Source organism: Mus caroli, unplaced genomic scaffold (assembly GCF_978045245.1).
Source record: "Mus caroli unplaced genomic scaffold, Mus_caroli_1 scaffold_12, whole genome shotgun sequence".
NCBI classification, from domain to species: Eukaryota; Metazoa; Chordata; class Mammalia; order Rodentia; family Muridae; genus Mus; species Mus caroli.
Window position 1 is genome coordinate 24,524,185 of NW_028227267.1, and position 16,825 is coordinate 24,541,009.

At 48.0% G+C, this 16,825-nt stretch overlaps 1 protein-coding gene across 1 annotated transcript in view; it reads right to left on the bottom strand.

The window, feature by feature from the left end:
* Positions 1-14,894, bottom strand: part of Colq (collagen like tail subunit of asymmetric acetylcholinesterase) — a 54,435-nt gene extending 39,541 nt beyond the window's left edge. The window contains exon 1 of the mRNA XM_021182123.2: positions 14,734-14,894. Within this exon, the coding sequence (XP_021037782.1) occupies positions 14,734-14,839 (106 nt within the window). The 5' untranslated portion in view covers positions 14,840-14,894. The remainder of the gene's footprint in view (positions 1-14,733) is intronic.
* Between the last annotated feature and the right edge of the window lie 1,931 nt (positions 14,895-16,825).

Genomic DNA, 16,825 nt, shown 5'->3' on the forward strand with positions numbered 1-16,825 from the left:
TCCTTGACATCAGGTCAAGTCCTCATGGCCACCCGGGACATCGGATGGCTCTGGCCTGCTTTTGACAAAATCCCATGAGCTGGTTCTGCCGGAATCCCCCCAACCCTCATCTCTTCTTAGCACCTTTCCGTCCACCCATTCACTGGTTCCGTGGCTGTATGTCCCCACTCGTCCTTGTAGCTGATCTAGACCTTTGCTTCCCTCTGAGCAACGGCAACGGCAAAAGCCTTGAGTTATATTCAATACTCTCCCCAGATCCACTGCCTTTGCTGTCTTGGGATAGCCCTACATTCTACTGAAGTCTGCAAATATTTCTTGAATGCCTGTGTCTTTTCTACACTAAAATAATGGTGGTCTGGATTAGCGCTTTGCACACATTTTGTTTGTCCTCTTGGTTGACCATCTCCATTTCGCAAACGGGAAAATGACTCTTGTTGAAGCCATGTTACTAGGTCTGGGCTACAGAGCTAGAACCGACTTGGAAATGGAGTGTGTAAGGAACTTTGCACAGAGCCCTGTGAGGAGGTGGCCACCCATAGCCATCTTAGCCAGGCTTGGGGGACAGCTCATTTGACCCCAGCCACTTGCACCCTTCCTGTTCTTCCCACTGCTTCTGTGGGGCCCGCAGCTTCCCTCCATTCTGATCAATCTCTAGACAGCTGACTATCTCTCTCCCGGCCACTGTCTATCCATCTCAGGATTGTCTAGGAGTTGGTGCTGTACAGAGGTTGTCTTTGTAATGAAGTTTTATGATCCTTCATCCTTGGGCAGACATCTTGATTGTCCTTCTGACTCCAGTTACAGCCAGAGCTCAATTGAATGTGTTGGCTGGTAAGCTTTATCAAACACATTTACCTTCTCTGGGCTACTCTTCAAAGTAGACCAAGTTTTCAGGTCACTTTAAAAATCTACCAAAACAGTTAACATGAAGAAGGCAGATGGCTGAACGGACAATAGAGTGACCATGGCCAAGTGCTGACTGACAAGAATCAGCTGTGTCCTGAGGTACCTCAGACCAGGTGGCTTCATTGACACTCACTCATTCCTCACAGGTCTGGTCACCAGAAGTCCAAAGTCAACATGCTGATGGCTTAGATTTTCCTGTGCCCTTCCTCATTGGCTCACAGGCAACTGGGTGTGCCCCTCCACGCCTCTCCTCTGTGGCTGTGCCCCTGGTCTCTCTTTGTATGTCCAAGCCTAGTCTTTCATAAGGCCACTGGTCAGAATGGATTAGGGTTCACCCTAGGGCCTTGTTTAACTCAGTTGCCTCTTTAAAGACCCCATGACCTCAACAGTTCCATTCCAATGTACGGGGGCAGGGCCAGGGGTGAGGAATCTTAAGGGGTACCATTTAGCCCAGAGCATGAGCTGAATCCTAGTGGCTCCCGAACGATTCTTTTCACAATTTCTTTTGAATGTTTGAAAATATTTATAATAATAAAAAGAGAAAACAAGCTACTTAGAACCACAATATAAAGGTTGAGGCAGGTCAGCCCTGAGCCTCTGTTGACCAATCTGGGGAACCTGAGGCTACATAGAACTTAGGTGTCAATGCTTTGGGGAGCTTGAAGCCACTCATCATGAGGACAAAACCCCACACCCCAGACACACCCCTGCCCCAAACACACAAACACTCACAGAGACACCTTGAGAGGAGCTACAAGGATAGAAGAGAGCCACCTCCTGGTTGCCATGATTTTAGCCAAGCCACACATTAACAGTGCCTTTTTTGCCCACAAGAACAAAAGAAAACAAGCCCCTCCCCTCTTCCCTCCACAGGGGAATTGTTTTGGATCTTATCTAAAGGAAGGCATCTGCTTCTTTGAGTTCATCTTCTAATTTGACCAAATGGCCTATGGTGGATGGGGAGGGAGGAGGAGAGACAATGTTATTAGGAGACCAGGGAACATCAAGTGGCCTCCTGGAGGCTGGCTGCGCCTTGGCTCAGAATTGGATTACAGCAGCCGGCATCAATCAACAGGCACTATTAAATCTTCTGCTGGGCTTGACAGGGAAGGCCAAGTTTGTGGAATTATTCAGGAAATCTGGCCACAGGTCAGCTGCTCTGGGCCTGCAGGGCGAGTTATTTCCAACACCTGCTGACAGCTGCGGCCGGTGGAAAGACCCTGTACTTCCATGCCTTGTTTTTTCAGCAGTGACACTGCACTATGGAAACTTGAAATACAAAACTCTGTGGCTCCCTTAACCCCTTCCCCTAAATGCTTTTTCTGTCTCCACTTGCTGTGTGAATTGTCTGGAGTTTCACAACAAGGAAGAAGGAGAGAAGCTGGATTCTTGGGAGCCTCTGGCTGCCCAAGGCCTAGAGAGTTATCTCCCCAATTCACCAAATCCCTGTTTTCCAGAAATTGGGGAGGGGGGAGGGACGACACACAGGGTTGCCTCTTTGGACTCTGCTGAGCAACAATGGTTCAATGGAGCAAGTTGCCAAAATAAAGCCAAGGCTTTTTGTAACCTTGTAATTGCAGAAATCGTCCTGCCTTAGCTTCTTAATGACTGAGATCACTTTTGCATGTCACCATGTCTGTTCTTTTAGCCCCTTTATAGATATCCAGAGGATTATTCTCTCTCCTTTTGTTGTAGGGGGCACGGAGGTCTCTGTGCTCACAGTCAGCACTAGGGGAGCCTGGAATGTTAAACACAGTGTTGTTCCTTCAAGGGAAGGAATGTGTAACCTGTTATCTGCCCAGAAAGCTGGGAGCAGACATGGTTAATAAGTAGCCTGGTGACCTTTACACCATCTGTGTGACAGAGACCACACTGGACCCTCCCCCAGACCTTATTATAAGCCAGTCCCCCTCTCCCAGGCAATCTGTAGCACCTATCTTTACGAACTTTACAAGGAGGTTTGATGTAGTCACATCCGATCTGTATTTAGCTTATTTTGTATCTCTGAGAGATTTATGTATGCTTTGTTGTGCACACGGGATTGAGTTAATTAACACTAGGATACGTTTTCACTAAATTGTGCAGTGCTTAAGTATACCTAAAATGAGCGGCTCAGGGTCAGACTCTAGAAGTCTGAGCAAACACTGGCTAGTGATGTTGAGTCACACTACCTTCTCCCCGCCTGTGGATCACTACGCTGCTGGCTGAGGGTCGCAGAGGCTCCCACACAGTATAAAATGCATCTGCATTCTTTTATACAGCTTCATAATATTTCTTCAGTCTGAAGAACCAAAATATATTTGCTCTTTTCCTTTTGATGTGCAATGGGATGGCTGGCAAACACTCATGGCGTGTAACTGATGCTACAAACCCACCTTCTGCTTCTTCACTTGTTCTGTATGAGAGAATTTACACCACTCAGGGCATGGGTTTTACATGTGCTGTCTTCACTTTACACAGCCTCAGCAGCCAATCCTCCTTCCTAGGAGCAGGGGATGAAAGTGTCTGTCTGTCTTGATGCTGTCACAGACAGCCCACTGCCATAGCCATAGCTATGAGAGGCAAGGCATAGCATGCTCCTATGGCTCTCACTTATGTCTCTGTTATAGTGGATGACACTGTCACATGCTGCAGAGCTCTCAGACCTTCTTCAGGGGGGCTGCTGGACTAATTCTTTCTTCTTATCAATAAGAAGAGTTATGCCCATTATAAGACTATTCTCCTCCTCCTCCTCTTCCTCCTCTTCCTCTTTGTCTCCTTCCTTCCTTTTCTCCCCAGTTTGTTTAGGCCTCAAATGTTTTTTTCTTTTTCTTTTTTAGTTTTTTGAGACAGGGTTTCACTGTGTAGCCTTGGCTGTCCTAGCACTCCTCTTTAGACCAGGCTGTCTTTGAACCTGGAACTTTGAATCCCTGCCTCTGCCTCCAGAGTGTTGGGATAAAAGGCATGTGCCACTACTGCCCAGCTATAATTTTTTATTTTGTGTTCATAGTGTTTGGACTGCATGTATGAGGGTGCAAGAGTCCTGGAACTGGAGTCACGGGCACTTGTGAGCTGCCATGGGGGTGCCAGGAATTGAACCTGGGTCCTTGGGAAGAGTGACAAGTGCTCTTAACCACTGAGTCATTTCTCCAGCCCCAAAACACATTTTTTAGTGGAGTGGACTTTAACCATTTCTTTTCTAATTTTTGCCCTACCCCACCACTTCAGTTATTTATAAAGAAAACTCCCAAGCTTTCTTTTAGCAATTTTACAGTTCCTATTTTATATTTAAAATATGTTTATCCTTATATTTTATATTTAACTAGTTTGTAATTAATTATAAGATATAAATTTGTTTACTTTTTAGAGGATAAATTTTTCTTTTTTATTAATTTTTAAGTTAGTATACAAAATAATGGGGTTTTAACATGTTTGACATATATATGTATATATATATAATTAATTTTACTCATATGTGCCTGCCTGCCCTTGCCATTCCTTGTCCCCCTTCTTACTCTTGTTGGTTTCCTGCTTAGTCTTGTGTGAGTGTGTGTGTGTGTGTGTTCTACACATGAGGGAAGAGAATACACAGAACTCTATTCCTATAAACTGGGAGGGCACAGGCCCTAGCAGGGAGCCTTGTACTGTTGTTTTGCTAAATGGTCACGCAGCAAACTGCCCTTAAATGCTTCCGTTTATATCCACAAGTTTGGAGGAGCTGCCTCTCCTAGCGGTTAATGCAGAGGCTCAAAACTGGCCAAAGTGCTGAGAGTAAGTGACTGTCAGCCATAATTGGGCCATTTGCACACCCGCACAAGTCTCAGGGAAACCATGGAAGAGTTGGCGGCTGGGGGTGCTGTGGAGTTGACATGGCTGCTGCACTCCTAAGCTCGCTGCAGCTATGAGAACCTGCACACAGCCACACTGCACATAAATAGACTCCGCAGATGAGAGATTATCTTCTGTCTTTCTTCCTTGCTACCCTGTCTTATTTTCCCCTCCATTAGGTATTTCCTCCCTCCATATAGGTTCCTTCCTATTTCATATATATAGACATATGTGCACGATAAATGTTTTAATAATTATACACATAATTATAAATAGGTATATCTCTGCATTTATAAATAGTGTCTAGAGTCCTTTTATGAGAGAAACATGATATTTGTCTAAATCTAGTTTATTTTGCTTCACACGATGATCTCCAGTTGCGGTTACTTGAAAATGGTGTAATTTTGTTCTTTGCAGCTGAGGAAACACCCCACTGTGTTTACCCGCCACCTTTTCCTTATCCTTGCATCTGTAGATGGACATCTAGCCAGCTTCCATATCCTGGCCTCTGTGACTAGGGCTATAATAAACACGGGTGTGCTGGCATCTCTGAAGAGCGCTGACAAGGAGTCCTTCTGGGTGGGCTCAGGAGTGGTGCAGCCGGGCTGCACAGTGGCTCTCTCCTGTTTTCTGAGGCTCTCCACACTGTCCGAAGCTTCATGAGTTTTGCTTTGCTGCCATCTGTATGTAGCAACCTGTGACAGCATTTGCTTCCTTTTCCTTTCCAGTTCTTTGAGGTAAGGTCTCAGTCCGTAGCCCAGGTTGGCCTTCAATTCATTGCAGTCCTCCTGCCTCAGCCTCCCTGGTGCTGGATCACAGGGGCAGGTCACCATGCCCAGCTTGTTATCCCAGGACAGCCATTCTGACTAGGATGAAAGAATCAGCGCAGCTTTGTTTAACTTGTCCCCGATGGCTAAGGATGTGGAACGTTTTTTCATATATTCATTGGCCATTCTTGCTTCCTCTGAGAACTGTCCATTAGTTCATTCACTGGGCCTGACCCTCTCCTTGAGACAACTCAGGTGGTTATTGCTGCTTCCCACAGAAATCCTACTAGCGAGGGAGTATGTCAGCCAAACCAATATGGTTCTCACAAGGCCCCACTGCCTTCCAGATCCTGGAGTCTTTACCCCTCCAAACATTAGCTCTCCGTGTTGAGACTTTGGTTTCTGTCTGATCATGGGGCATCTGGAAGCTTCTAGGGACCGCCATGAGGTCTACCCTAATAAAGATGCTGGTGGAAGATTGGCCCTGTATGGACACAAAGTGGTACACCAACCAGCTTTGACTTCTCCCGACAGTGAAACCCTGCAGGCTCTTCACATAAGGCACACGTTCACCGCTGGTCTGAACTAGGGTCTACACAACAGGGGTGCTCCAGTTGAGTACGAAGGTTTCTGTAAGTAGGATGGCTCTGGTCACCTATCTCTGAGAAGTTCTACCCTCTGCCTGAAGTTAGGCAGGCCTCCCAGGAGCACGAGTCCCAGAGGGAAGTCCCTGAAGCAAGAAGACAGCTGCTCAGGGGGTTCCCAAACTCTTCAAAAGAAGACAGCTGAGGGATGAGCAGAGGAGGGCTCAGGGAAGTCCAAAAGGGGAGGCCGGAAGGGGGAGGCCGGAAAGGGAGGGGCTTGCACGGTTCATTCATGCTCCTTCCTCTTTTCAGTCCTTATCCCAGCAGTTGACTGAAAGACCGCACCAGCCACCAGCTTCCTTCAGCTGTTCCCAGCTCTCAAACAAGCAGCTCCCCCCCATGTTTTCATTGGTTGCCATGGGGAGATAAGCATGGATGTGAATCAGGAAATGCCTGGGGCTCACACATGGACAAGTGCCAGGTATATTTTTAAGACATCGGGGAAGCCCGTCACCAGGGAAGGAGAGCCCTCTTCCCTGATTAGCTGCCCAGCACCAGCTTTCCTTAAGGCCTAGTTTGTGAACAGAAAGTGGTAGAAATATGAACTTCTTGCTTTAATTCACTAAGTGTTTTAAGCAAAAAGTTATCTCAGTTTTTGGTTGGGTGCAACAAATGGTAGTGACGGGCACTGTAATGTTCATAACGATCCTCCACAATCCTGACCAAGTGTTCGTGACTTAGATCCTCTTAGCCCCATGAGAGCAATTTGCCTATAGTCACACCACTATAAAAACCTTAACCCCAGGGAGCAGAGTGCTGGAAGTGTCACTCCCGATGTCACAGGAGAAGAGAAAGCTTGGTCCCCAAGACTTGGCTCGTAGCTATCCCAGATATCCTGCCTCCCTGGGATGCCCACTAGTATTGAAACCCAGTGACACATGTGGTGACTAGTTCAGGAAACACAGGGACATCAAGTTTCATTTTCTTCACTGTGAAGAGACTGAGGTAGCAGAATAAACTCCATTTTGCTTTTAAGACTCCATTCTAAGTTAACTTGCCCTTAGAGAGGCATGGCCTCCATCCTTGAGGTCTGAGAAAAAGCATGAAATGGCCCTGGCAGTTGCAAAATAGACACAACTTCTGCCGCTGGCTGATAACAACAGAGTGGGCTAAGAAAACATAAGTCGTTCCCAAGTCCAGGTGCTCCCTTTTGATGTGTGCTCCCTCCCTGCGATTTAACCAGGTGCTGTAAACCAGTTAGCTTTTTTGTTGTTGTTGTTTTTCGAGACAGGGTTTCTCTGTGTAGCCCTGGATGTCCTGGAACTCACTTTGTAGACCAGGCTGGGCAGTTAGCTTAAAGGCCAAAGCTCGGTTACCCTCTCATGTAACACCGAGGCTTGGAAACCCCCACCTGTGTTTTTTTCCTGTGTAAACCCCCTCCCCCTAGACCTGGGGGCTGCCCTCCTATCCTGTTCCATCATCAGAAAGGTTTGTGGCCTAGGCTCAACAGCCTGAATAAAGGCTCTCATGTGCTTGCATCAGAGTTGTGGTTCCTGGTGGTCTCTTTGGGGTTTTTGAGATCTGATGAACTGCTGGTAACCACACTCCTGTCTGCTTCAAATCCCATAGCATCTAAACAAAGCATGAGGTAAGTGTGATCCACCAAACGGCCCCTATTGGTATCTAGAGCTGAGTTTTGGTGGTTGTAAATGCTATCTTCTGTGTGAACGGGGCATTGTGGGTAACTAAGACACTTAAAATGAGGAAACAATCCTGGCTTATCTGGGTTCCTAAATGTAATCGCAAATGTCCTTTTAAGAGCCAGGCAGAGGCTGGGGATGTCGCTCCATGTTAAAGTGTTTGCCTAAAATGTACAAGCCCCTGGATTCACACCACAAACAAACACAACAGACTGAGAAGGGGGATTGAGAAGCGATATGTAGCATGGCTGTGTGCGGACACAGGAGAGAAAGCTGGGAACCCAAGAATGTGAGAAGCACAGCTTAGATCTAGAAAAGATTCGGGAACTAAGTCTTCCTTGGGCCCTTGGCCCCCACCCAGGGGAAATTATTTCAGGCTGTGGTCCTCTGGAACTGTTGGAAAGTCGGAGGTGGTTCGTGTCCACAGGAAACTAATGAAGTAACTATGCGGTGAGCTGCAGCAGTGGTTTTCCAAGTGTGGACTGTGGGCCTGGAGCCTGGAGGCACCTGAAGCATTGCAGAGATGCAGGTGCTTAGGCCCACTCTAGAACCCTCAGAATCAGGACCTCCTAGTGGGTTCCGGGGCCTTCGTTTTAGCGAGCCCCTCACTGATTCTGACTTTGGGTATAGTGCAATGGTTAGCAACAGCTAAACCTTCTGATCACCAGGGGAACTTGAAATGCTGCCCATGCTAGGGGTGTCTAGCACCTAGAACCCAGCCCAGACTATGTTATGGGGGTTACTGCTGTGGACTGCTGTTCTCCAGCACTGTGTTATTGGGGTTACTGCTGTGGATTGCTGTCCTCCAGTTCAGCTGTGAAGACCTTTGGAAACCTAGAAAAGCTGGAGGCTGCAAAGGGAGGGAAAGGCCAGCTGGGCTTCTGGCTCTGGGGCTTACAGTCACATGCCCAGAAGGGCCCAAAGAAGCAGATATAAATTAAAAAAATGAAGCAGGTGTGAGGCAGGTGTGAGGCAGGTGTGAGGCAGGTGTGAGGCAGGTGCGAGGCAGGTGCGAGGCAGGTGCGAGGCAGGTGCGAGGCAGGTGTGAGGCAGGTGTGAGGCAGGTGTGAGGCAGGTGTGAGGCAGGAGGAAATGGAGACTCTGGATGATCGGGAGCAGATTCTACACATGGTCGATGTGCCATCCCAAAAGGAGGGATCAGGACCACCAGGTCAGTCAGCGTCCCAAGAGATTTGATTTGAAAAGAGGCCAGACATATATTTAAATATAAAACCATCCACATTTTAATCATTATCAATTAAAGCAATTTAACCCTGTTCTCTCCATGGTCCAAAGCATGAAGGCAGTCACCAGCAGTGATGAGCAGTGACCAGCAAGTCAGCCAGGACAAATTCTCACAGATGGCTGACAGAAGTTTCCTGTGGGTGGGATAATTGTGTCTGTGTAGGCACATGGTTGACTCTCACTGGAATTTAGTTGAATGAATACATTCTCCCAGAGTATGTCTGTGGGACAGAGACTGCTCTGCCCATTTTACAGACAGGAATTTGAGGCTCACCCCAGTGAAGTCAACTCCCATCACAGCTCAGTTCATAACCATGATGGTCAGAGCTCAAACCCAGGACCCTTCACTGTGGGGGTTGCTGTAAAGAGCAGGTGCTGTTGTAGCTCTCGGAGAGCTCTGTAATAGAGAGGTCTGGGACATGGGCATTGGTAACAGTCATGGGCAGTACTCAGGGGCATTAGAAGCACTTAAGGAAGGCCAGTCACCAGCATCTTGTGTGTCACATGGAAGTCAGAGACTCTCAGTCTCCAAAGCAGTTCTGTTGCTTTGTGTGATTATACATCAGAGGAAGGCAGGCCTGGGTATCCCAAAAGGTAATGGAGAGGGGTGGAGGGGGAGGTCAGGATGGCCAAAGGAGAGCCTTCCACCTCCCAGGGAAGACATGTTTTTATAGAGCTGGGGAATGAGAAGGCCCTGCTTCTATAGAGGTTTGGGATGGGGGTGGAAGATGCCTGAGACCTCCTAGAGCCCCTGTAACTTAAGAACGCTCCTGATGTTATTATCGAGAGGAAATATGGGAAGCTAAATGAGAGGAGATGGCTTGCAAGTGCATTATGGGACATTAAACAATAGCTGATCAGCATCAGACACAGATAAATGACCTGTGATCTAGTGCCAAAAATCTGGACGGTCCCCAAGTGGTGGTCTGGCTGACATCCAGGCAGCAGAGTGTATATAGCTAGACATTGTATAGACCACAGAAGTAACAGCGAGGATTCCGGCACCCACGCAGAATCACATCCTTCCGTGTGGCCACACTCTACGGTGACAGGTTTGTGTCTTTTCCTGATCTGGATTCTGAAACTTGGATCCACAATTGCCCTGGAGAGTTCCTGCTTGCCTTCCTGCCTGGCTGGGAAATGCTTTATGGAAGAGGAACATATGTCCATGTAGGCAGAGGGTAGGATGGCTCACAGGCCTGAAAAGGTTTGTGGAAGTTGCCTTGGTTACAAGGAGGTTCCCATCCTCCAAAACACCCTGACTCATTCTGACGTTTAGGTTCCCAGTAACAAAAATATCAGCGAGATCAAGCCATGGCTGGGGAAGTCATGCACACACTCATACAGCAATGCCAAGCTGAGCATGGAGGGGTGTGTCTGGAATCCTAGCACATGGGCAAGAAGGCTAAGATAGGGTGGTAACTGATACCTAGGCCACTCTGTGCTGTGTAGTGAGTTCAAGGCCGCATGGACAATTTTAGGAGATCAAAAGCCAACAACGGTAGTAACCACCTAAGTCAGTGTTCAATTGTTTGTTGGAACTTTGGGTACTGACCACTAGAGGACAAGGTAGGAGGGAAGGGATGATGAAGAATATAGAGGAGAGTTTCCATGGATGGAGGGTGGCCTTGCAGTTCTGAAAAGTCCACTTATACATTTATCCAGGCCTGAAGCAGATTTGGTTTACATTGCTAGAAGCCCTGGACTTAGAAGGATTCCAGTCTCCTGATCTCCCACAACTCAGCTGTGTGGCCTTGGGTGAGTTATCTAACTAATCTCTCTGTGCCTAGGAATCTTTTTCAAAGAAGCAAGAGTGTTGCTCCACTCCCACCCCAGGTGTGTGATTATCACATACGTCTAATGGGAGGTCTGTTCCTCCAGAAATATTGCCTATGGGTCTATGTTTTATCCTTCTAGAAGCCGCAACTATTGAATTCTACCCATAAGTGGACACCAGCACCAAGTCGGTCTATAGACCCAGACAGAGCACAGACAGGGTCAGCCCATAGCATATCAGATGAGATGACCTTTAGGTGACCCACAGAACATGAACTTCAGCAATAAATGATTATAGCTTTAAGTGTTGGAGGGTAAGTTTATTCCCCCAGCGAATGGCTACAGCGAGGCACTCTAAGCTCCTGGCACTTTTAACAGAAACCGTTCTAAGTTCTGTCATTTTGCTACCTTTGGAAGCTCAACAGTTCTTCAGTATTCACTGGACCGTTTGTGATCATCATGCCGAGAAACAGTTCCTCTGCGGCAGTCAGAGTCAACCACAGGGGTCTCATTCCCCTCAGCCACTCTTTGTGGTTTCAAAATCATTCCACAGTTCTTTACCATTTTTATTCCCACCCTGCTATTTAGCCCAAGTAGTCTAAAACCTGAGCTTCTCCTGCCCCAGGTCACCAGAAGGCTGGGTCACGGGTGTGCACCCTTACACTTAGCACCTGCAACTCAGTCTGATAGACTATGTTCCATCCCTGGACCCACATGGTGGAAGGAGAGAACCAACTCCCGTAAGTTGCCATCTGACCTCATGTGCACCTGTCACTAATACATTAATAAATAAAAATGCAAATATATGTACATATACATATATCTGCCTGTTGTCATTGCATCTTTTGTAAGCAGCATTATGGGCCTAGAAGAATGATACTCAAAGTTAACAGACTGGGGTGAGAGCCTAGATCGCCCAAGGTAGTAGTCTGTCAAGCGTCTGAACTTAAGTACTAGGACAGATTACATCACAAGTTTGGCCTCTTTGGTGCTTTCTGCTCCCTGCCAGTCTCTCCTCTGCTGCCCTGGAGGCTGTCAGGTAATATACACCTGAGTCAGAGAGTTGGGGGCTACTGGTGGTTCAGGAGTGGGGTCCTTCCTGAAGAAAAGGAAGGGCCGTCCCCCCCCCATCTGTTCCCCCCTGTTCTATGTTGTACCCACCCCCCATGTGGGCAAGCTCTTCCTGCATGCCTCTTAGAGACCTTCCTCCACCAAAATCCTGGAGGACTCTGAGCCAGCACAACCCCCTAGAACAGGGGCTGCATCCTACTTGCCCCAGTGAAACCCTGAAGCACTTTATACCCCGTCAGGCACACAGCAGACTCTCTTAAGGTCCAGTAGGCTGTGTGAAATGGTTTTCCTGGTGGCTGTGTTTCAGCATCTGCACGGCTTACCTTCTTCAAAATGGTGAGAATCCACAAAGCTTAGAGTAGAGGAGGTCAGATCGAATCAGATTGTTGGTGAGTATTTAAAGGACTCCTATGGTCCTGACTCAGGGAACAGCTTCATTCCAAGGCCTGAATTCATTTCAGATGATGCTTTGGATAGCCCTGGCAACTAAATGTGGGGACAAAGCGAAGTGACTCCCACAGGAAACCCCACACTGGCAATGGTTTCTCGGGTTGACCCCACTGTTTGGCCAAATGCCCAAAGCCTACATTCCCAATCACCAGATCCAGAGTTAGTGATGCATCTAGAGGGCCTTGTGTGGCTGGGGTGCAGCTCTGTGATGGAGGACTTGCATGACTTGTTCAAGGCCCTATTCCCGTGAACAGGAGGCCTACCCATCGATCCCACGGTCTGCTTCAAGGAGCTCCATACTACAAGACTTTGGCTTGGGGTTGGGTTTGGCCAGTGGGAGGCTCTACAATAGGTGGTTGTGATGGGAGGAAAGAGGTCGGAGAGTTCCCTCTCCCTGCTCTGGGACCCTGTGTGACATCACTTATGCTTGTAGACCTCTCCTGCAGGCCACCAAGGCTCGGGGGATCTATTTCCCCCACTTCGTTTTCCCGCCTTCTCAAGCATAGAGGGGTAAAGTCTTTCTCCAGTCAGAAATCCCTGTGCCCCTCGACATCACAGTTATCCTTGACCCTGTGCTTCTGAAAGTGACCCCTTCACTCAAGTCTTTACATTGGGCACATCTAAGCTGCATCTTGTCACTGTGGTGCCCTGACCAGTACGACCTTCAAAAACCCTTCTCTAAGAGAGGTCTACATTGTGCAGGTTCTCTCCTGCAGTGAACATGCCCCCCCCCCAACACACACACTCTACAGATGCAAAGGCTTTTTGTTCTTTTACTCAATAAGTAGCTACTGCGCATCTACAGATCCAGCACTGTCTGACACTGGAAACATCTATAGTGACAGACACACAAGATGACACGATCCCTGCCCCCATGGTGCACGCATGGTCTATACCGAATGGTCTCCAGGAAGTCAGACTGCTCATCAGAGGCAGAGCTGAAACCAGAGAAGCAAGGTTCCCTAATTCTTCCAAGTCTTCAGTGAATCCCCAAAGAAATCTATAACCCAAATATAACACAGAAGCATACACTAGGCCAGACCAAATTAGCTACCAAGTCCTCTTGGGATTTTTGAAACAGCGTCTCACTATGTAACCCAGATCAGTCTTAAACACACCACCCTGCCTCAGTGTCCCAAGAAGAGCCCCAGGCGGGTGGCACCGTGCTCAGCTACCAAACTTCCCAGTGGATCAGAGAATAATGACCCTCAGACTAGATGACCTGTGAGAGACGTGCTGCTGACACACACTCTTGGCGATACAACCACCTGCTTCTTCTGCCTCCCCTGGTATTCTCTCTGGCTCTCTCTTCTTCATCTCTCTTCCCTGCTTCTTCTGTTTCTCACACTTTTATAATTAGCCTCACAGCAATCTTCCTGCCACTCCCTTAGGGCCTGCAGTTTGGCAGCACGCTTGCCCGGGAGCTGTTTTTTATGAATGGAGAGCGGTGGGTGGTGAGCCTGGAGGAATGCTCTCTCTGGGTTTCATAGGCAAAAACACAGAATCAGCTTCGGTGCTTAGGAAATAAGGACTAAGGGTGCCTTAGAGCAGGGGCTGAGATGAACTGAGGAGGGTGTGAAGGAAGTAGCAAGCCCTGGGGTCTGCTTGCTTCCTCAGGCCCTCTGGAGATTTCCTCAGATTTCCTCAGATTTCCTCAGAAAGGTTTGCAAAGGCTATGTCAGTAACCCAATACTTCCCCTGTACCAGGTCAGGCAGGACAAGGGCAACAGCCTGGTGGTGCCTGCAGAAAATGTTGCCTGGCTGGCCAACTAAGCAAGCCTTCTTCAATCTCCCAGCCCTGCACTCAGCAAGCAAGACACATTTGGTTCCAGGTCCACTGACCCTCTGGAAGCCCTCATCATTCCTTTAGCACCTCTAGATGGGTTGTCAGAACTGAAGAGAAGAGAGCCCAACACGAGAGCAACCAGGGCTGAGGAAACAGCAAGCCCTGCTGACAGTGGCCAGGCAGAATCCCCTGCCCTTCAGAAAGGTTGACAGAGCGATATTTGCTTCACAGCATCCTGAGTTACACCCCACAGGGAGGAGGTTAGAGACAGATTTATAGAAACACCTTACAGAAGTTCTCACTTCTCAAGAATGTAGACTTTTCCATCCCCAGCTCCCAATTCCCTGACCAAAATGATTCATGCAGTAAATGAGCAGCAGAGACAGGAACACAGAAGCAACGGCTCAGAGTCTGGCTTTGAGCAGCTGAGTAGTGACGGTTGGAAGGAGGACAGAAGTGCCTTTGGAGACAAGCTCGGGTGACAGGAAGCACCTTGGGGGACAGACCATCGCCCCAGAGCCTTCCTCTGCTAACAGCAGATTGGCAAAAAGATCAGGACATATTGCAAGACCATCTTGAGTCCCCCCACCCGCCTTCTGCCCCTGCAGACAGAAGCGAGGAAAGTCCCGGTCATCAGTTACCTGCGGAGATTGGGACGACACTGTTGATGAAAGTTGGCTGAGACATGATGGAGCAGAAGAAGAGTTGGAGATAAATTCCCAAAGTCATTGGATTCAGGACCACCATGCTGGCCAGGTCTGGTTAATATCAAGTCAGAGGGCAAGGCTAGGCTGCTGGGAGCCTCTCCTAGCTCAGCTTTGTCCTGACTGCGAGCTCGCGTGCTCTCTCTCTCTCTCTCTCTCTCTCTCTCTCTCTCTCTCTCTCCTCGACTTCCTCCTTGCTTGCCTCCCTCCCTCTCTCCCTCCCTCTCTTTTCCCCATGCCTTTATCAAGAAAGAATGCCAGCCATGTCCCATTAAACCGTCTCTGGACTCCACAGGGTTATATTTATCTCAGGCACTGGGTCAAATGCCCACATTAAAATTAAGATGTCAGAATTTTCTTTTCTTTCTTTTCTTTTTTTTTTTTTTTGAGAGTGAGGTAAGCAGCTATGGAACAGATGAGAAAGAGGACAGCCAAGTCTCCGAAGTTTACCTGTCACCACCCTCAAGGGCAGATGGGTCTCTTGCTCCATTACCCACCGTCAGCGGTAGACTTGGAACACAGGTGTCCTGCCCTAGCACTAATCAAGTCTCTGGTATAAACTGCCCTCCCGGAGGACAAGCTGCTGGCTTGGGACAGTCTCATCCACCAGAAACAAGTGCAAGTCGAGCTGGGACTTTCTGCTGGGGAACTTGCAATTCCAAACAGCTGTTGCTATGAAAAGATCCCCTACTCCAGCCCCCACCCCAACCCCCAGAAGCTGCAACCCTTTAACCTCATGCAAAAGAAAGCAGATGGGAGCAGTAAAAGCACACTCGAGCGGACCATTCAATATGGGATTGTTCTCAGAGCAACAGCATCATCAACTTAATCTCCGTTAGACAAAATCTCCTGAGACAAAAATAATTCCAGGGGCTGGAGATGTCTCGGCAGTTAGGAGCATGTCCAGGCAAAAGTTTAGTTCCAGCACCCGTGCTGTGTAGCTCACAACTGCCTGTGGCTCCCGCTCAGGAGATCTGATGTGTCTGGTCTCCAGGGCACCTGCACTCATGTGGACGTACCCCACCCCCATACCCTAGCCCCCCCATAAACATAATTATAAAAATAAATTAAAAACCCAAAAATATTCTTAAAAGAGTTTGTAAAGACTTATAGTGATCATTAGCTTAAAAAAAATCAGGCAATTAAAATTCTACTCCATAGAGTTGTTTGATTAGCTTTAATTTATGTAAGAGACTCATTGGGAAGGTTTCACAGATCCGGTGAGTTCTGGCGCTCCTCTTAGGCAAGATGAACTGAGGCTGGGGCAGAGAGTATGACGCTACCACACTCTGCAGCTCAGAACTAGACTTGGCCCCGATCCAGCTCCAAGTGGCAGAAGACAAATTGTGTGACCCCCGTAAGCCTTTGCTGTATCATCTGAGAGACAGAGAGAATCCCCTTCGCAGGGCTGTTGGAAAGGTTAAAAGAGATAGTGTGGAATGAATTGTACTCAAACTTGAACTTAAAGACAGCATCGTGGAATCCACAGAGCTGTGGATGGTGGGTACAAAGATACCTACCCAAATACCTTACACCGCCGGGTGTGTGTGTTACTCATGTGCCAGAAAAAGATGCAGAAATAGCTAACTGATATGATTGATAAAAAGATGATGCAGTTACCACCATGACAGCTGCCCTTTGGGGCCCCACAGAGACGTGCCTACAAGCCTCCACTCTTTAAGGAATTCTTAGGGAATTTCCAGTGTGTTTTATGAGCCTCTTTTTTATGGTGATACTCCAACTAACCAAGGCAGAAATAATCTTATTCAGACCCTCCTAGAAGGACTGACTCCTGCAGAATCTAGGAATTGAGGCTCTGTGTCCATAAGGAAGTCACCTAGCATTTGAGAAAGGCTCACATCAATGAAGCCAATCAGAGCCTGCCTCTTATAGGTTTCAGGTAGGAATGTTGGCTGGGGAATAACTCCTGTTAAACACAGGTACCACCTGACTGAGGAACTGTCAGAAACAGCCAACTGCTCAGTGGTCTAGGTTCAAGAATATACATTGTTCGTCAGAATGGAAACAG